This window comes from Balaenoptera acutorostrata, chromosome 8 (genome assembly GCF_949987535.1).
Source record: "Balaenoptera acutorostrata chromosome 8, mBalAcu1.1, whole genome shotgun sequence".
NCBI lineage: Eukaryota > Metazoa > Chordata > Mammalia > Artiodactyla > Balaenopteridae > Balaenoptera > Balaenoptera acutorostrata.
In genome coordinates this window covers 75,586,944-75,607,595 of record NC_080071.1, presented here as the reverse complement: position 1 = coordinate 75,607,595, position 20,652 = coordinate 75,586,944, and the positions used below count along the sequence as shown (strand labels likewise).

The 20,652-nt window shown below is 37.8% G+C and overlaps 1 protein-coding gene and 1 non-coding gene across 10 annotated transcripts in view; both read left to right on the top strand.

The window, feature by feature from the left end:
* Window positions 1-20,652, top strand: part of USP37 (ubiquitin specific peptidase 37) — a 93,410-nt gene that overhangs the window by 18,423 nt on the left and 54,335 nt on the right. For all 9 annotated transcript variants that reach the window (XM_057550870.1, XM_057550872.1, XM_007187915.3 and 6 more), the window contains 4 exons: window positions 2,223-2,401; window positions 2,744-2,821; window positions 14,540-14,637; window positions 16,174-16,258. In XM_057550870.1, coding sequence (XP_057406853.1) covers window positions 2,223-2,401; window positions 2,744-2,821; window positions 14,540-14,637; window positions 16,174-16,258 — 440 coding nt within the window. The remainder of the gene's footprint in view (window positions 1-2,222; window positions 2,402-2,743; window positions 2,822-14,539; window positions 14,638-16,173; window positions 16,259-20,652) is intronic.
* On the top strand, window positions 15,622-15,694 carry TRNAK-UUU (transfer RNA lysine (anticodon UUU)). The gene has a single exon. It is a non-coding gene; the product is annotated as a tRNA-Lys (tRNA).

Genomic DNA, 20,652 nt, shown 5'->3' with positions numbered 1-20,652 from the left:
GCTGTAGGTCATTGGAGAGAAGTTCCTTAAGTATCCTGAGCCTTAGTACCCATCTGTAAAATTAAGACAGCAATAATATTTTAAGGGTTGTTATGAGATAATGCATGTTGTAAAAGTGCTTAGCCCATGATACCATATACTAACAACCCCATAAATGTTTGCTGCTATTATTTCTTTGATGCTTTTTGGGTCTGTTCTACATTATGAACTTTGCCTCTATACTATATGATACCAGACTGTTTTGTTGGGTCTTCTGTTTGCTTTTTAAATAGTTTTTCTTTCATAAATATTCAGCCAGCCATGAGACTTACTGTGCACTATTGCAACTTAGCAGTCCTGTGTCTCTTTTAATTTGTCTTAACAAAGGTAAACCAGGTGTAAAAAGAAACTTTGAAGCTCCCCTGTAAGTAAAAGGATGAATTCTGTTTGGCTGTGCAGATAGATTGATTACTTAAACCATTTACTGGACTAAGCAATCAATGAATAAGATTTCATTTTTGTTAATTTCTTTTTACAAGTTGGGGTTTTTTTTGTTTTTTTTTTTACATTTTAATTGAGGTACGATTGATATGCAGTAAATTGCACATATTTAAAGTGTGCAATTTGATACATTTTTGACTTATGTACATACCTGCAAAATCATCACCATAGTCAACCTAGTGAACATAGCTATAACCCTTAAAAGCTTCTTTATCCCCCTTTGTAATGCTTCTCTCCAGCTCCCTGTCTGGCCCCTATCCCTAAGCCACAAATGAATTGCTCTGTGTCACTCTAGGTTACTTTGCATTTTCTAGAGTTTTATATAAATGGGATCAGTGTATAATTTTTTTTGTCTGGGTTTTTCACTCATTATAATTACTTTGAGATTGATCCATTTATAGGTAGAAATTTAACGTGTTAGAATATTTAAACTATAAGTGTTAACATATCTAGCAGAAGCAAATATACTTTCACAAGTAATGATTCCCATTAGTGAGATTATAAAATCAATTTTGTGGATTGTGACTAGCATTAAATAAAAAAGGAATAGAGGAGAAAACAATAGAGAAGGTATTATGCATAGTAAGGAAAAGTATTGGTTTCTGAAACTTCTGGTTTTATTTATATGTATGTGTAATATGTTGTGATGTAAAATATTTCTCGCTATGGGGTCATGGTCAAAAAAGGTTGAAAAATATGCAAAACAGTATGCATATAGTATGCTACTGTTTGTATAACAAGAATAAAATATTGATTTTCATTTGCATAAAAAACAATAGAAGAATACTTATAAGGTGTAGGAGGATGGGAAGTGGAAGAACTGGGTGAATGGCATTGGGGTGATGAGACTTCTCAGTATATGGCTTTTATAATAGTATTTTGATTTTTTTGAATCTTGAGAATGATTTACCCATTTGAAAATAAATTTAACTTTTAAATCGTTCATCCAGATGACCTCAGATTTTTTCTTTCTTATTCTAAGATTGTAATTCTGTAGAAGGTAATTGGAAATATTTTCCATAGAGATAATCACATAGCTCTTAATGTAGAGTTATAAAACTTATCTGGCAGAATGCTGGTCAAAAACACTGTTTTCCAACTAATATGTGTAAAGTGTGCATTATCTTTGAATGTTTTTAATGTGTTTTGGGGGTAGATTCTTTGATTCATCTTCTGCCAGTAGGGTCTATTTCACTTTCAGTCTCCCCATTGTTATATATATTTGTTTCATTTCTCCAAACTAGAACCCCCTCAAAAGTCATATGCTGTACATATGACTTGGCATTTATATTGTGGCAACTAAATATCATTATTGCTCCTTTTTCTCACGTTTATGTCACTTTAAATTATCATAATTGGATTTTTTTTCCCTAAAGATGTGTTTCATGCTGGTCACTAGAACCTTGTCTTGTGTATGTGAGTCCTTTTTTTTAAATCAGTAATTCAAAGCAAATTCCTTTCTGCTTCCAGGAATGCTGTGGAATTTGTAAGTTTACAAGAATACTATAGGAAAATATGCGTCAAGCTTAATTTCTGACACTGACCGTACATTAGAATCACCTAGAGTGCTTTAAAAAAAGTGCTGATGAATGGGCCTCACCCCCATACCAGATAGGCTAGAATCTCTGGAGTTGGGTCTCCAGTTGTGGGTATTTTTTAAAAGTTCCCTATATGAGGATCACTGGTCTAAAAGTATGCCAATTAATTTGAAGAACTGGCTGTGTTAAACTTTATTCTTATAGGTCTCTTCAAAAAGAGGAAGTTTGGAAACTAAAGATGATATTCCATTTCGAAAAGTTCTTGGTAATCCAGGTAGAGGATCGATTAAGGCCGCAGCAGGAAGTGGAGTAACTGCTACCCGGACAGTTCCCTCTTTGACATCTACATCCACACCTCTTAGATCAGGGTTATTAGAAAATAGGTATGAAAGACTTTTTTTCTTTCTTAGTCATTAGCTCTGCCTGTTTATAAATGTTTTTCAGGCCGTTTAGAAAGACCGATAATTTGAGAAAAAGAAGGAGATTTTTCCAGTTAGAAGAAGAAAGTGTGAAGTGTGTTTTTTGGAGATAATTAGTATTTGTCTTGTGATTTATGTTAGTGACACATATAGAGCTTGCAGATACACAGTATATTAATTTAAACGTGGTGTAGAGAATTAGATAGCAGTAGTCACGGTTCTTGTTCTTGAGTATGTTGGTTTATACTTTTTAATAGTATGAATTACAACTTTTTAAAAATAACGTTTTTTCTCTGTTTTTTATAGGACTGAAAAGAGGAAAAGAATGCTATCATCTGGCTCAGAGCTGAATGAAGATTACCCTAAAGAAAATGATTCATCGTCGTAAGTTGCTTTAAGAACTTTTATGGCACTAGATCAGTGTTTCTTATATTGGTAATTACAACCACTAGAGAAGATTGGGATGGTGTTCAGTTTATGGGAATCCCAAAGATAGAAGAACAAGATTTAGAGTATTTTGGTGACAGTAGGTTATGGGCTCAATAGGGAGAGGATTTGGCCATTAGTATTGCTTTGGTCATTCCCGTGCACTTCTCCCATCCTAGCTTTTTTTATTTGCAGCACTTAGAAGAAGGATAGAGCTGAAGAACTCTAAATAAGTGTTTCTTGTTGGCTACTCTTTTTAGCATGGACCCCCTTCCTTCCCTCTTCCCTTTACCTGTAAAAAAATTTTTTTACCTTATTCATGTGAAAAGTTAGCTTAGGTAGACATGTGGACACAGTGGGGGAAGGGGAGGGTGGGACGAATTGGGAGGTTAGGTTTGACATAAATACACTACTGTGTGTAAAATAGATAGCTGATGGGAACCTGCTGTACAGCACAGGGAGCTCAGCTTTATGCTCTGTGATGACCTAGATGGGTGGGATGGGGGGCTGGGAGGGAAGTCCAAGAGGGAGGGATATAGGTATACATATAGCTGATTCACTTCATTGTACAACAGAAACTAACACAACATTGTAAAGCAATTATACTCCAATAAAAAAATAAAATGAAACCCTGCATAGGTTCTAGGCAAGGAGCGTCAATCTTTTGGAGCTATTTTTTGTGTTGAACAAAAGGGCATACCTGCAATAGGATAGTCACCAGCTCACAGTTCTCTTCCTCATAATGGATGGGTTGTGGGTTTTGTTTGTTAGTTTGTCTGTCTGTCTTTTAAATTATTATTATTATTTTTAATGCTATTCTTGTCTGCTTACATTCTTTTTATTTATGTATGTATGTATGTATGTATGGCTGTGTTGGGTCTTCGTTTCTGTGCGAGGGCTTTCTCCAGTTGTGGCAAGCGGGGGCCACTCTTCATAGCGGTGCGGGGGCCACTCTTCATTGTGGTGCGCGGGCCTCTCACTATCGCGGCCTCTCGTTGCCGAGCACAGGCTCCAGACGCGCAGGCTCAGTAATTGTGGCTCACGGGCCTAGTTGCTCCGCGGCATGTGGGATCTTCCCAGACCAGGGCTCGAACCCGCGTCCCCTGCATTGGCAGGCAGATTCTCAACCACTGCACCACCAGGGAAGCCCCTGTCTGTCTTTTGGGAGAGAAAACTTATTACACAGTTGCCAGGTAATACCTTAACAGAAATCAGTTGCTATTCAGTTAACTGGTGTTCAAGGTCAAAGGGTCACCAGAAAGGAGTTGGGAAAAAGCTAAAGAAACTTTATATAGTAATTGCGTTCTTGGTTCTGTTGCTGTAACAGATACAAAAATCTAGGTAGGTGATAAGACTGGTGTGGTATCTTAAACTACAATGACCATGGACTCAAGTTCCTTCTATCTTGTTGATCTGCCATTCTTAATAAGTAGCTTCCATTTTATGAACCAGGATAGCTTCAGCCTCCACTCTCATGTCTGTATTCCTATTGGGAAGGAGGAAAGGAGCAAAGGGAGGGCATACTGCTCTCGTGTAGGCTGAAAATTGTACACACCACTTTTGTGCATATCACATTGGCTGGAACTTAGTCATGTGGTTATATCAAGTTATGAGAAGGTCCGGGAAATGCCTAGCCCAAATTCTACTATTATGGCAGAAGAGTACAATGGTTATTTGGGGACAACTAACAGTCTGCCATAGTTTACTCTTCTAGCCACAGACTTAACCTCTGTTTATCATTCTTCCCGTATATAGAGTACTCCTACCTTCACCCTGCTGGAGATAACCTCCATGTCTCATTTAGTCATTGTATCCAGCTCAGAGTCCAGGATCTCTGGGTTATGTGCAGTTCTCTGCATAAGGTCCAGGTGTGCCTTGGACCATGCACCTCATGGTCTGACACCTAAAAACTAAGAGGCAGGTTAATCTGCATTCCTCACTCCCATCTCCATACACATATCATTCATTATACATTGCTGGAGTAGGCACAGGATAACCACAATAAAAGTTACCGTTTAGAAAAGATAAGAATAGGAAACTGAGGAGTCATTGGTCTATAGCAGAGATAAAATCTTGTTAGGCAGAAATTGTGAAGACAGTGAAAGCAGTGGAATAAGTTCTTCATTAGCCCATGTAGCAGTCTCTGTCCTATCCTCTGGGAGAAACCCTTGCTCATTGTACTCCGTATGACTCCTGGCTTTGCCCTTTGATTGTTTTCCTTTGTCTGTTATCTTTCAAGGCCATAGCTGAAGGGGATTTTGAAGACTATGTTCTTTGGAGCCATTCAGCTTTTGTAGCCTACGTCATGCTGGTGTAGTTCTGGAAGTTAGAAATCTGGAAGCTTTAGAAGTCTAGAAGTTTCTTTAAAGGTAGAACAAGCAGGCTTTTATAGGCTTGAGAAAGAATTGGGGCCAATATTTTTGTTGTTATTTTGGTTCTTTTAATAAATTTTGGAATAATTTTAGATTTACAGGAAAGTTGCGAAGATAGTATAGAATGTACCTGTATACCCCTCACGCAGTTTTCCCTAATATTAACATCAGTTTTTCACAAAACTGCTTCTCCAGTTACCTCTTATTATTGCCTCAATTTGAGAATTAGAAGCAGTTGGATTTTTTTAGTCCCATATGGTCTCAAGTTACCACACAATTTTAATTCTAGGCCATTGGCACAGAGAAATGTATTCCTTTTCATCCTTGATTGCAAGCTGGCTAGTTCTTGCCCAGATTTATCTGTCTTGAATAGAACCTCACTGTAAGCAGTAAGAAGCACTAACACAGACCAGTGTTCTTAATTGTCTCAACCTTTTCCTTTGAGGTCTGCCTCCCAAGACATTACAGATGACAGTTCTGTAAATATTTTGCTGAAATATAACAATAGTCACCAACTTTCCAGTCTGTAATATCTGTGTTCTTACCCTCTACCTTCCTACTGAGCTAGTTCTGCATATTATAGGTTTGTTATGGTAGCATCCCACTTCTAGTAACAAAATTTGTGTATTTGGAGTCCAGTTGTAGGGAACAAAATTCACTCTAGCTAGTTTACGCACAAAGGTATTTCCATACAGAGAGCATTAAATGGCTTACAGAATCATTAGGAAAGCTGAAAATGTAGACTCTAGGTTATGCTTTCAGGAATGATTTTGAGAGCCATGCCCCAGATCAGGTCACCAAAGATGCTTCTGGCTATCATGAAGTGAACAGCTGAATTGGAAGCTGGCATGAAAGCTGTTATCTGTAAAACTGTGCTGCCACTGCCAAATGCGGAAATCTTCTACAGGAAAACCAGATACCCCCACGTTGATGTTAACCACCAGAAGTAGCAGAACACATGACCTCTCCCTATTTCCATTTCCCATATCTTGCACAAGTATATGTAATTTACCTTAAATCTTGAACACTAACTTGGAAATGTAGTTTTTTAGCTTTCTGGCTTCTGTAGAACAGGGAGGTACACTGAAAGGTGGTAGTAATGGACTTTGCATGCCAGTCCACCATATTCACCACACTTTGGGGAAGTCTCAGTTGTTCCACTTTGAGTTGTCTGATGAACCCTAAACTTCTAATCCTTGTTCTGGGCTAATAATACTTTTTATACCATCACAATTAAATTTTTTAAAGTTTGGACTTCCTAGAAGCAGGCTCTAGATGAATATACTTTTGCAAATGCCTTATTAAGGAAGTACTCATAGGCGAGACCAGTAACAGAGTAAGGAAAGCAGGACTGGGAAGGGGAGGAAGCCAACTAAGGATGTCACCTTAGATAAAAGTCCCACAGAGAGTGGGCCTCATCTTGATCCAGCAGGAGGTCTGGGCTTCTTTCAACTAGAAGTAAGGAAGATGGGCTTTCATATTTCCATACTGCACTGTTTTTGGTTAACAGCTGCCTTGGGGCTTTTGGCTCTGCCTAGATGCGTAAAATATTTGAAATAGCCCAAAGGCAGTCTTCTGAAGAACTGCAGGTGCTGGCTGTTGAAAACGTAATAGTCTAGATGTGTGAGAAGTATAAACAGCGATCTGAGGGGGCTCTGATAGAGCATCACTATTAAGTTCATTCCATCTTATTATAGATTCTTCACATTGATGCTTTTCAATTTCTGGGTGAGAATGTTAAAAAAAGGAGGGTTAGTGGGATGAGCTGCAGTTCTTTTTGTCCTTATTGCTACAAGTAGCCTTGAGGCTATAACTGATGTTATTATCTACTTTTACCATCCATTCTAGATTCACTGCATTTTCCACTAACACTTCTGGTCTTAATGGTTTGCCTGGTGGTATGACAGATCTTCTTCTCTGAGGGATCTGAGCCCCTGGTCACTGTGTACTTCTCAGGCTGTGATTGCTGTAATTGCCCAGAGTTAAAACTGAGCATGAGAGCACTAAGGATTCCCTGGTCAATTTCCTTTATTCCAAACATATTCTTCCTGCCCTCATTATATAGCAGCAACCCTGCCCGCTTATAATAATCAAAGTCAGTTACAGTATGGTAACTCCTTTCTTTGCCTGTTGATCTGCCAGCATGAGAAGCCCAAAATGAGTAGGTAGCAGCCATAGCTTTAGATTAAATGGGACTCTTCCTGTCCCCCCAGTGAAAATGTCCCCACTCTGGAAATCAGGACCTCTGGACCCACAGAATCTAAATTGAGGGGACAAGAAGCACAAGAGTGTTATCAAGAGTGATACTTAGTGGGGGCATTCCTACTTCTGCTTCTTGCTTCCAGACCCATGTATTCTCTATAAATGTAATGGCTTGTTGGTTTGTGCTATATATTGTGTCTTGAAGGGCACCCAGTTCCTAATGAGATCATCTCTAAGCACCTTTAAGGGCTATTGGCCATCAGCTTTGAGGTAGTATGGTATGTGGTAGGACCAATGGAGCCTTTGGTCATATGCCCTTATTGTACCTCCTTTTCTTTTGTATAAAGTGGGTTTCTCGTTCCAGGATGGTGTTATGTGAGATTTCATGTTAATAAATCATATACTCTTATGAGCCCTCAGAGAGCAATGCAGCCAAGGCACTGTGGGCAGGAAAGGCAAAAGCAAACCTAAAATATATGCCAATCCCAACCAGAATTAATTGCTACCCGTTCTGGGATGGAAGGTGTCTAATGTAATCAACTTATCACCAAATGACTGGTTAGTTTCCTTAAATGATAGTACTCAATCACGGGCTGGGGATCAGCCTCTGCTGCTGACCAGTTGGACATTCAGCAGCATCAGTAGCTAAACCAGCCTTATTGAAGGGGAGCCCCTATTGTAGCGTGCATTCAGAGCTTTTATCTCTGCCACCATGGCTGTTATTCATGGGCCCTTTTGTGGAAGTACTTGGATGGCTGAGTACAGAGATTGAATGGCAGCTACTGGACAAGTTACCCTGCGTGATTGTTTCTTAAGTGGAGACATTAAGAGACTTAATGTCTCTTTAGTGGAGTTGTCTGGTGAGCATTAACATGTGAAACAGATCTTCACCCTTTGTACACCCTTTGTACATACTTCTATATGACTCCATATACCTCCATAAACCTCTTCCATAAATCATTTCTCCCTGATCTTCCAGTCTTATTCCTTCCAGGCCCCTGACCATCCATCCAAACCATTTGCCACCATCCAGGGGTCCACTGACCCACTTTTCTCTCCACACAAAGTGGATAAAGAGGTGCATTTCTCAAACTCTGCACAGTGTAGGATTTTGTCTTACTCCTGTGTTCCGGGGCAGTCCCTTAGTGGGGCTACAGTGCAGCAACAGTTCATTTTCAGCTTGTACCAATGTACCAAGATGATCCATCCATGAACCAGGCACAGGTTTTTTCCCTCTTCTTCCAGCTGGTCACTGGAATGCTCATAAGTCTGTTCTCATTATCTATTCCTATTTACTTGGATATACCACTCACATTTTATGATGGATTACTGCTGTATCTTCCTGATCTTACAGCTTCGTGGGTATGATAGCACCCAGCTCATGATGGCTTGCTCTGGTTGCATAGTCCCTTGATGACCCATAGTCTTTATGATTATTATTTACCCCATATCACTGTATCAGCTATCTAGTGTTGTATAACAATATACTTAAAATAATAACTATTATCGCTATGGGTCAGTGGTCACTTGAGTGGTTCTGTTTATCTGGGTCTGGCTTGGCCAGTTGTGGCTGGATTCTCTCATTTTCTCATGCATCCATGGTCAGTTGGTAGGTTGGCTAGGGGTTGGCTGGTCCAAGGTGGCATTACTTGTATGACTGGCCATTGGCTGTCTAGTGGTTGGGGTGATGAGGGAGATTGGCCATGTTTTCTTTTGTCACCTGGCAGGTTACCAGGTGAATTGTTCACAAAGCAGTGGTAGGGTTCCAAGAGAATGAGTGGAAATTTGTAGGGTGCCTTTAGCCTTAGCATCAGGACTTACGTGCTGTTATGTCTGTCACATTCTTTTGGGAGAAGGAAATCACAAGGCCAGCCTCATTAAGGGATGGGGAAATAGATTGCATTTCTTAATAGGGGACTTGGGTACAAGGAAGGGAATAATTTGGGACATTTTTTAAACAGCTTTATTGAGGTACAGTTTACACACCATAAAATTCACCTATCTTAAATGTATAATTCTGTATTTTTGGTAAATTTATTGAGTTGTACAACTATCAGCATAATCCAGTTTTAGAACATTTCTATAACCCTAACAAGATCCATTGTGCATTCTACCACATTTTTCAAATGCTGGAGAGATTGCATGAGCCATACTCTCTTCTACTTTATCCAAGTCGAGTTCACTACATATGAAAAATCTTGGTGGTGTAACACTATAGGATACAAAAAATTTTACCACCAGGAATGGAATTTCTGTTGCCATTGCCAAACAATCGATCCAATTCCAGAATCCTGTCCTTAGAGAGTATGCTTCCTAGACCCATTTCTAGCACTAATGGTTGTAGATCAAGTTCCCCAGAAACAAACCCTGAAATGGAGAGTAGTGTGCAAGTGATTTACTTAGGAATTATTCCCAGGGGATACCCAGGAAGGGAGTGGGGGAAGTAAGATATTGAAGTGCAAGAAACAAAGAATGAGTGTGATCTCAGACAGAAATCTGATCTCTGAGCAGGAAAATGCAGAGGTTAGGCTTCATCCTAATCCCAGAGAGAAAAATCTGTTACATAAATTTCACCTTAAAACTGTTCTAATCCAAGGCAAGGGAGCTGGGCTTCTATACTTTAGCACCTGACCTTACTTGTGACTCTCTGAGAGTGCAGGCAAAGTCTCTCTAGTAGCTTGAGGGCAATCCTGTGAAGAACCCTAGGTACAGGCTATCAACAAATTTAAAAAAAGAAAACCTAAATTGAAGAACTTGAAAAAGAATAGATATGCGTATATGTATAACTGAATCACTTTGCAGTACACCTGAAAGTAACGCACCATTGTTAATCAACTATACTCCAATATAAAAAAAAATTGAAAACAAACAAAAAATACCTAAATTGGTGTGGACGAGAGGACACAAAAATGGGGTCAGAGGGAATCTGGGTGGAGCGTCTACATTGTCTGCTTACAGGCTTTATTCATGATGGTTCTCCTAAAATTAGCACTTCTAATCAAAGCATGAGCATGTTTCTGAATGGACCCACTCTACTTAATATAGGTCCAGGTATTTGGGAATAATAGAGGGGGGAAAGGGGGCTTAAGAAATTTTAATTTTGTGTTCATGAACTTAAAATTGTTTAATCACTATGAATTGAAATGTTGACATTTAGTAAATAGTATTTCAAATTACATAAACTATAAGAACATTTTGGATTTTGTTTTACTTTTTTTATATATATATAAATATATATATATTAAAAAATATATATATATATATATATATAAATGTATTTATTTATTTATTTTTGGCTGCGTTGGGTCTTCGTTGCTGCGCGCAGGCTTTCTCTAGTTGCGTTGAGCGGGGGCTACTCTTTCTTGCGGTGCACGGGCTCTATGCATGTGGGCTTCAGTAGTTGTGGCACACGGGCTTAGTTGCCCCTGGCATGTGGGATCTTCCTGGACCAGGGATTGAACCCATGTCCCCTGTGTTGGCAGGCGGATTCCTAACCAATGTGCCACGAGGGAAGTCCTGTTTTACTTTTTAAACCTATTCAGTATCAAGCTTGAATAGTTTACTTTTTTAAAAATTTTTTTAATTTTAATTTTTTTAGCTAGTTCTTAATTGATTCTTTTGGTCTTAGTAGCTGAATCATTTTATCTGGCCTTGCTTTTGGCTAAGAAAACCTATATAATATTGCTGTCTCTGCTTTGACTTTTGTATAAAGAAAATACTCCTTCATTTTTGCCTAATTACCAGGGTTATGGATTAAATTGGCTTTTGACTAGGTAATGAAAGCTTTTTTTTTTTTTTGAGAACAACTAGAAGAGCTGGTAAAATATATTTTAAAATCTTTCTGGGGGGAGAATTTTTTTTTTTTCACACACACACACTGTATTTTATTTTTACAAGAGATAAATAGACTGACACCAAGCATTGTACATGGGTGACCACAACAAAAGCAACAATGATTGCAATTACCAAACATGAAACACACTCATACTATGTCATAATATTGACATTCAGTCCAGTAATCCTCCACTGTAACAGCTCCTTTACTTTGCAGTGAAAATTGATTTGTATATTCTTTGCCTCTGAGTCCTTGTGGGATTTTTTTTTTTTAATTCAAACAGAAAGTCACAGAAATTAAACTCATCCTCATCAGTTCACTCAGTCCCATGTAATTAATTTTTTTTTTCATCTTGATCTTTTGTTAGCACTTCTATGAGTTCATCAGTTTTTCATTAGAGTTCTGAAAATGCTTATTCAGTTCAGCAGTACAGTCAGTTACCAGAAACCTGTACTTGTCAGAGTCTTTTCCATGAATTTCTTGAAGATGAAACCCTTTTATAGGAATGTATTTGCAAAAGCATCAGAGTACACCCAGAACTGTCTGTAAATGACAAAAGACTTAAAAATGACCACGGTTAAAGATTTGATGAAAGTTCATAATGCAGTTGACAAGAAAATTAGTTATTTCTGAGATATACATTTTAAAGTAATAACTAGGATTATGACTTATAACATTATACCAGAACATATAAGATTTTTAGAAATTTCATGTAATGTCTGAAACATTTATATTAACATATTTCTATACAAATAACCCAATGAAAGTTTAGTATTAGTTGTTTTGTTTGTTTTTTTATACTGCAGGTTCTTATTAGTCATCAATTTTATACACATCAGTGTATACATGTCAATCCCAGTTGCTCAATTCAGCACACCACCATCCCCAACCCACCGCAGTTTTCCCTGCTTGGTGTCCATATGTCTGTTCTCTACATCTGTCTCAATTTCTGCCCTGCAAACCGGCTCATCTGTACCATTTTTCTAGGTTCCACATACATGCGTTAATATACGATATTTGTTTTTCTCTTTCTGACTTACTTCACTCTGTATGACAGTCTCTAGATCCATCCACGTCTCAACAAATGACTCAATTTCGTTCCTTTTTATGGCTGAGTAATATTCCATTGTATATATGTACCACAACTTCTTTATCCATTCGTCTGTTGATGGGCATTTAGGTTGCTTCCATGACCTGGCTATTGTAAATAGTGCTGCAATGAACATTCGGGTGCATGTGTCTTTTTGAATTACGGTTTTCTCTGGGTATATGCCCAGTAGTGGGATTGCTGGGTCATATGGTAATTCTATTTTTAGTTTTTTAAGGAACCTCCATAGTGGCTGTATCAATTTACATTCCCACCAACAGTGCAAGAGGGTTCCCTTTTCTCCACACCCTCTCCAGCATTTGTTGTTTGTAGACTTTCTGATGATGCCCATTCTAACTGGTGTGAGGTGATACCTCATTGTAGTTTTGATATGCATTTCTCTAATAATTAGTGATGTTGAGCATCTTTTCATGTGCTTCGTGGCCATCTGTATGTCTTCTTTGGAGAAATGTCTCTTTAGGTCTTCTGCCCATTTTTGGATTGGGTTGTTTGTTTTTTTAATATTGAGCTGCATGAGCTGTTTATATATTTTGGAGATTAATCCTTTGTCCGTTGATTCGTTTGCAAATATTTTCTCCCATTCTGAGGGTTGTCTTTTCGTCTTGTTTATGGTTTCCTTTTTTGTGCAAAAGCTTTTAAGTTTCATTAGGTCCCATTTGTTTATTTTTGTTTTTATTTCCATTACTCTAGGAGGTGTATCAAAAAAGATGTTGCTGTGATTTATGTCAAAGAGTGTTCTTCCTATGTTTTTCTCTAAGAGTTTTATAGTGTCCGGTCTTACATTTAGGTCTCTAATCCATTTTGGGTTTACTTTTGTGTATGGTGTTAGGGAGTGTTCTAATTTCATTCTTTTACATATAGCTGTCCAGTTTTCCCAGCACCACTTATTGAAGAGACTACCTTTTCTCCATTGTATATCCTTGCCTCCTTTGTCATAAATAAGTTAACCATAGGTGCGTGGGTTTATCTCTGGGCTTTCTATCTTGTTCCATTGATCTATATTTTTGTTTTTGTGCCAGTACTATATTGTGTTGATTACTGTAGCTTTGTAGTATAGTCTGAAGTCAGGGAGTCTGATTCCTCCAGCTCCGTTTTTTTCCCTCAAGACTGCTTTGGCTATTCAGGGTCTTTTGTGTCTCCATACAAATTTTAAGATGATTTGTTCTAGCTCCGTAAAAAATGCCATTGGTAATTTGATAGGGATTGCATTGAATCTGTAGATTGCTTTGGGTAATATAGTCATTTTCACAATGTTGATTCTTCCAATCCAAGAACATGGTATATCTCTCCATCTGTTGGTATCATCTTTAATTTCTTTCATCAGTGTCTTATAGTTTTCTGCATACAGGTCTTTTGTCTCCCTAGGTAGGTTTATTCCTAGGTATTTTATTCTTTTTGTTGCAGTGGTAAATGGGAGTGTTTCCATAATTTCTCTTTCAGATTTTTCATCATTAGTGTATAGGAATGCAAGAGATTTCTGTGCATTAATTTTGTATCCTGCAACTTTACCATGTTCGTTAATTAGCTCTAGCAGTTTTCTGGTGGCAGTTTTAGGATTCTCTATGTATAGTATCATGTCATCTGCAAACAGTGACAGTTTTACTTCTTCTTTTCCAATTTGTATTCCTTTTATTTCTTTTTCTTCTCTGATTGCCGTGGCTAGGACTTCCAGAACTATGTTGAATAATAGTGGCGAGAGTGGACATCCTAGTCTTGTTCCTGATCTTAGAGGAAATGCTTTCAGTTTTTCACCATTGAGAATGATGTTTGCTGTGGGTTTGTCATATTTGGCCTTTATTATGTTGAGGTAGTTTCCCTTTATGCCCACTTTCTGGAGAGTTTTTATCATAAATGGGTGTTAAATTTTGTCAAAAGCTTTTCTGCATCTATTGAGATGATCATATGGTTTTTCTTCTTCAATTTGTTAATATGGTGTATCACATTGATTGATTTGCGTATATTGAAGAATCCCTGCATCCCTGGGATAAATCCCACTTTTTATGATCCTCATTTGCTTAAGGCTTTGACACCTTGTAGCCTAACTTCCAAGCAAATCAATGAATTCGGCAATTGAAATGTAAATTTTTAATGACAACTATTTAAAATTAAGAATTGTATCTTTATACATATATATATTTGAATTAAATTATTAACTGTAGGAACAACAAGGCTATGACAGATCCCTCAAGAAAGTATTTAACCAGCAGTAGAGAGAAGCAGCTGAGTTTGAAACAGTCAGAAGAGAATAGGACATCAGGTAAGTATTTGGTCTTTGTATAAGATACTCATTTATTGTATGATGGATTGTATTAGACTAGAAATAGAAACCTAAACTGGGGCATATTTCTCTACATTATTCAGGAATACTGTGTAATTCAGTACTAGTTATCAGGTACCAATTTGTATCTAGTACTTGGCTAAAATATTTTTTTAAATATTAGAACTATAAGGGAATTTTTATTTTGCTTGCAAGGAATTTAAGCTTTGCCTTTTCCCCTGTTTAACTACCTAGAATTAAATTATTTCATTGTCAAAGTACCTGGACCATGGAATGAATCCAGGGAGCTAAAGTGGTTGAAGTCAAAGTTCATCAGTGTTGCTACTTATTAGAAGTTCCAGAAGATCTTGAAATTATTGCCTGAAGCAGTTGTTCAAGCTCACTTGTTCCTTGTTTTTACAAAAACTAAAAGTTAGACTGTCCCTGAATTTTTATTAGTGTTTGCTATACTTAACATATCTCTCTGATCCTCTAAACTCCTTAAAGATTCAAGTATCTGGTATTGATTTGAATACTGTGTTCAACTTGAAATTAAGTTGAAGCAAGCTAAAATACGGCATGATTTTGACAATTTGGGAGTTTACGAGAATTCATTTGATCAGGACTCTAGGAACGGTCTCCTTTTAGTGGTTCAGAGTTGTAACATTGGACTCCTACAGAAAGAAGTATCTCTAGTATAATTCTTACCTCTGAAATAATAATACATTATGTAAACTCCACTTACTGGTTTTCAGCTTTTGCAATCAACCTATAGTTAGAAAACAGAATACTTAAAGACGTAATAATCCTTAATACTGTTGAAGTTAAGGTACCTCTTACAAAAGTTGATGTAGAAGAGGAGAGAGAGAAGGAAGTAAATGGCCAGGTGATAAAAAGGTTCATGGAACAAAATGTAGAAAGTTTAAGTGTGTTAAAGTTGCAAAGTTAATCAGTAGAACTAAAATAACACAACTGATGGGGAGTTCCCTGGCAGTCCAGTGGTTAGGACTCGGCGCTTTTACTGCCGTGGGCCCAGGTTCAGTCCCTGGTCAGGGAACTAAGGTCCTGCAAGCCGCGTGGCACGGCCAAAAAATAAATAAATAAAACAAAATAACACAACTGGTAATTGGTTGGAGAGAGGAGAACAAGAGTAGGGGTGATGTAAATAAGAAATTATTTCTAATTTTTCAAAAAGGGAGTCAGCTGATATTGTTTAAAAATGAATAAATCAAGAAATTATAGAAACATTATGTAATGTTATGGAGGGAATCAGAAAAACTAAGTTTCAAAAAATGGTTAGAAATTGGAAGCAAAATTTGTGGAGCTTTAGGGCTGGAGAGTATTCTTTTATAACCTGTTATAATGTTTTCCACAGTGTTTGATCTTTTAACATGCGTATATATGTATTATTTTGATGAAAAGAAGGGGGAAAAAAGAGTTTAAATATAAACAGGCCCAATGCATAATTTTATTATTAAATGAACTTGAATGGTTGATTTAGGAATTAAACGTTTCCTGTGTCTGTTCATTTTTTAGGGCTTTTACCTTTGCAGTCATCATCTTTTTATGGTAGCAGAGCTGCATCCAAGGACTACTCTCCTGGCAGCACTAACCTAGACAGGTATGCATTGGTTATATGCCTTGTGAAGAACTTGAAGAGCTTTCTTCTTCAGAATATTAAATGATGGAATGGGCTGTGCATTGTGCTCTAAATGAATACCCTAATTTAAAATAACAAAATTGATGAGAATTATAGATTCATGACATTTTAGTTAGAAAGTACTCTAGAAATGTTTTAGTTCAAACTCTTATTTTTTATGTTTTTCAACACAAGAATAAACTGATGTATAGGAAGATTTGTACTGAGGCCACAGGTTGTGACTGGCAGTGTGATCAGATACTAGACTGGTGTATTTTCCATCGTTCCAAGTGATGAACATATGATCTGTCCTTTGCAGCATTTTAAAATTGCCTTTGTTGCCTGTGTATTTGTTAAGCTACCTACCAAAAGTTAAGGCATTTTCTTTAAAAAGCAAAAGTTTCACATTAGTGGGTATCTTTAACTGGAAAAGGCTAGTCAGAAATTTAATTGCTGATTCTAGAGATATAGATTAAATTTTTCGAGGTTTATCGGGTATGAATGTGTAAGGCAGCTGCGAAGCACTTGTCAAGAGGTGTGATCATGGAATGCTGCACAGAGGGGCAATGATAATGATAAAAAGTGAGGGTAATGGTGTATAATGGATACGATGTGTAATGACCTATTAAGTCATATTTTGTTTTTTACTAGAATTTAATTCAAAGTGGTAAAGACATCTGGATTATTTGTATTAAATGATTCAGGCGAATTAAAGAATTTGATATTGTATATTTAGGTATATTCAGCCTTGGGTGGTATCTGTCAAGCACTTTATGACAGCAGTGGTAACTAAGTTATTTGAATTTAAGGCAGAGGAAGCTTGACATATTTCTGCTTATTAGAAGAATCTTAAAGGAATCTAAGTTGAAAAGAAAAAGAACTAAATTTGGTTTTCAAGTGATTTATTAAATACAATACAAATTTCTTCTCAAAATAATAGAATGAGCATATTCATTGCACCTAGGAATGATTGAGGAAATAAAAATTTCTTTTAATGCAAAGCTGCATTCAAGGATAAGGTGAAAATTTCCAGATTGGTGAGCAAACTAATACTGAGTAAAGGCTGAAGCCATAAAGCACTTACAAAACGCAGACTGGAGTCAATTATTTAGGGCTGGGTCTTCAAAACCAACATGAGGGGGCTTCCCTGGTGGCGCAGTGGTTGAGAGTCTGCTTGCCAATGCAGGGGGACACGGGTTCGAGCCCTGGTCTGGGAGGATCCCACATGCCGCGGAGCAACTGGGCCCGTGAGCCACAGTTACTGAGCCTGCGCGTCTGGAGCCTGTGCTCCGCAACGAGAGAGGCCGCGATAGTGAGAGGCCCGTGCACCGCGATGAAGAGTGGTCCCCGCTTGCCGCAACTGGAGAAAGCCCTCACACAGAAACGAAGACCCAACACAGCCAAAAATAAATAAATAAATAAATAACTTAAAAAAAAACAAACAAACAACATGAGATTGGGAACTGAACATGACCGCAGACTAGAATTTGGTTTCTTTTTTTTTCTTTTTTAAAAATTTTTTATTTATTTAATTTATTTATTTTTGGCTGCGTTGAGTCTTCATTGCTGCGCGCAGGCTTTCTCTAGTTGTGTCGATGGGCTTCTTACTGCGGTGGCTTCTCTTGTTGTGGAGCACGGGCTCTAGGCACACAGGCTTCAGTAGTTGTGGTGTGTGGGATCAGTAGCTGTGGCTCGCGGGCCCTAGAGTGCAGGCTCAGTAGTTGTGGCGCCCGGGCTTAGTTGCTCTGCAGCATATGGGATCTTCCCGGACGAGGGCTCGAACCCATGTCCCCTGCATTGGCAGGGAGATTCTTAACCACTACGCCACCAGGGAAGCCCTAGAATTTGGTTTCTTATATGAAGCTACATGAAGCTGGGTATCTAGAACTGTTCTCTGTGCTAGTAAACCAAGGCTCAACACTTCTGTATAACTACCTGAGTTTGGAACCATAAATATGCTGCTTGCCTGATGCTCCCTAAACAGAGAGCAAATACCCAAAAATGGGAATTGCAATGATTGGCATCTGCTGAATTCTGAACCCCTGATATAAAGTCCTATGCAAGTTAGAGGTCCATACTGATACAGCTACTAAACACATCAAAAATGCACGATCATGGGATGTAGTACAGAGAGGAGATGGTAAATGTAAATGAAATTAAGAGAATTATGTTGGGCTCTTTGGTCTACCCTCCATGTCTTAATAGCATTTTGGAAAAAAAAGAAAAAGACTAAGGAGAATAAAGGCAAGGAATTTGTCAAAGAAAGAAAGGATGAAAATGATGGCAGTCCACATTGAAATGCCTCAACAAATGCCAAACAGCCAATATATTTTTTTTAAATCCGCATTGTAGAAGATGATGGGTAAAGAAATTTTAAAAGCTAAGAGAAAGAAAAATATCATCTATAAAAGGAAAACTGACATTAGCAACAACAGGAACAGAAGACACTGGAGTAATAATATCAAAGAATTCCGTATCCAGCTAAATTTTAATTCAAGAATTCAGACAGAACTTCCCTGGTGGTCCAGTGGTTAAGACTCCTTGCTTCCAACTACTGAAGCCCGCATGCCTAGAGCCCGTGCTCCTCAACAAGAGAAGCCACCGCAATGAGAAGTCGGTGCACCACAACAAAGAGTAGCCCCCACTCGCCACAACTAGAGAAAGCCTGCACGCAGCAGCGAAGACTCAAGGCAGCCAAAAATAAAATAAGTAAATTAATTAATTAAAAAAAAAAAGACTCCGTGCTTCCAATGCAGGGGGCACAGGTTCAATCACTGGTCAGGGAAGTTCCACATGCTGCTCTGTGCAGCCAAAAAAAAAAAACATGTTTATTAAATTCAAATGAAAACAACTTCTAAAAAATTGCTGTTTTTAGATATGCAAAGACAGAATTTATTTAGCAAGAAGAAAACTGAACAAAAGGAGTAGAAGTAAGAAAAATCAGTGAGCAAAAAAAATGTTAAGCATATTTAAAAATTAAATACCTTTAAAATTTATTCTTTTGTATAAGTAATAAGGGCGTATGGTAGAAACTTCAAAAGTTTCAGGGTGCATACAGTGAAAAATAAATCTCTCCAAACTCCTACTTGTTCATTTTCTTTCAAGAGGCAACTACTGTTACTAATGTTCTTCTGGGCTTGGCTTATTCTATGCATCTAAATACATTTTGATAGTTTTTATAAAATGATGATGATAGAATTAAAAACAAAAAAATTAATAAAATATTATACAATAAGAAATAAAGGGGTGGAGAAAAGAAAGTACAGGGGAATTAAAACATTTTAAGTTCGTTTTTTGTTTGAGAGGAGGCCACAGTTAGCATAGACATTAAAAAGTTAAAGATGACTTCCACTTCTGGCCAAGATGGAATAACAGGGACCAGATTACCCTCCTTCATGAAACAACTAAGAACCTGGACAAACTGTATGAAACAATGGATCTCGAGACATTGGACATGAGTCAGTGAAGGACAGTGATCCCTGAGAGATGGGAAACAAATTAAGCTTATGACTGCCTCAGCTTGCTTCCTAGTGAAAGTTTCCAGGTTGCTACACAAGGAGGGGGAACCATGCAGAGCCAGCCCTGTGCTCTTCCTGAGTTGAAGAAGTGGAGCTAGGAGTCCAGGGAGGCCAAGGGCGGCTAGAATTCACAGAGCAGAGTACCAGAGGGGAAAGCTGCACAGAGAAGGAATTGCAGAGATCTGCAGAGGGTCCCCTTAAGTATTCATTTTGAGTGCTGAGCAGCATATGCAGGTGAGGAAACTAGTCAAGGCCAGGGAAAGAACCACCCAAAAGGATCTAAGGGAATAATACTTGGAGTATACATAAAGCCAGGCATAGTTCCTGTTCCTAATAGCAGCAATTTGAATGCCTAAGAAAGGTCTCGCCTCATTAGTGAGGAAGAACTATCCCTAGACGAATTGCTGCTCTTTTCCCACATGACAAACCTTAAAAGCAAGATCGAAGAAGATCAAACTGTTTCCAGGTAACCTAACTACATCCCAGAACAAAATTTGAGAATGTTTATAGAAATAAAAAATACACAGCACCCCACAAGATAAAATTCACAATGTCTGACATCTGAGAAAATATTACTGAGCTTACAAACAAACAGGAAAATACAACTCATAAGAAGAGAAAAATTAAAAAATACTCAGAAATGACACATATAATAGAATTAGTAGACAAAGATTTTGAGTTATTAACCTAAATCAGTAATGACATTAAATATAAATACACTAAATGTTTCAGTTAAAGACTGGATTTTAAAGGAAGAATAATAATCCATGTGCTGTTTAAAAGACAACTACAGTATAAAGATGGAGAAAGGTTGAAAGCAAAAGGATGAAAAACAGATATACCTTTCATTGTCCAAAC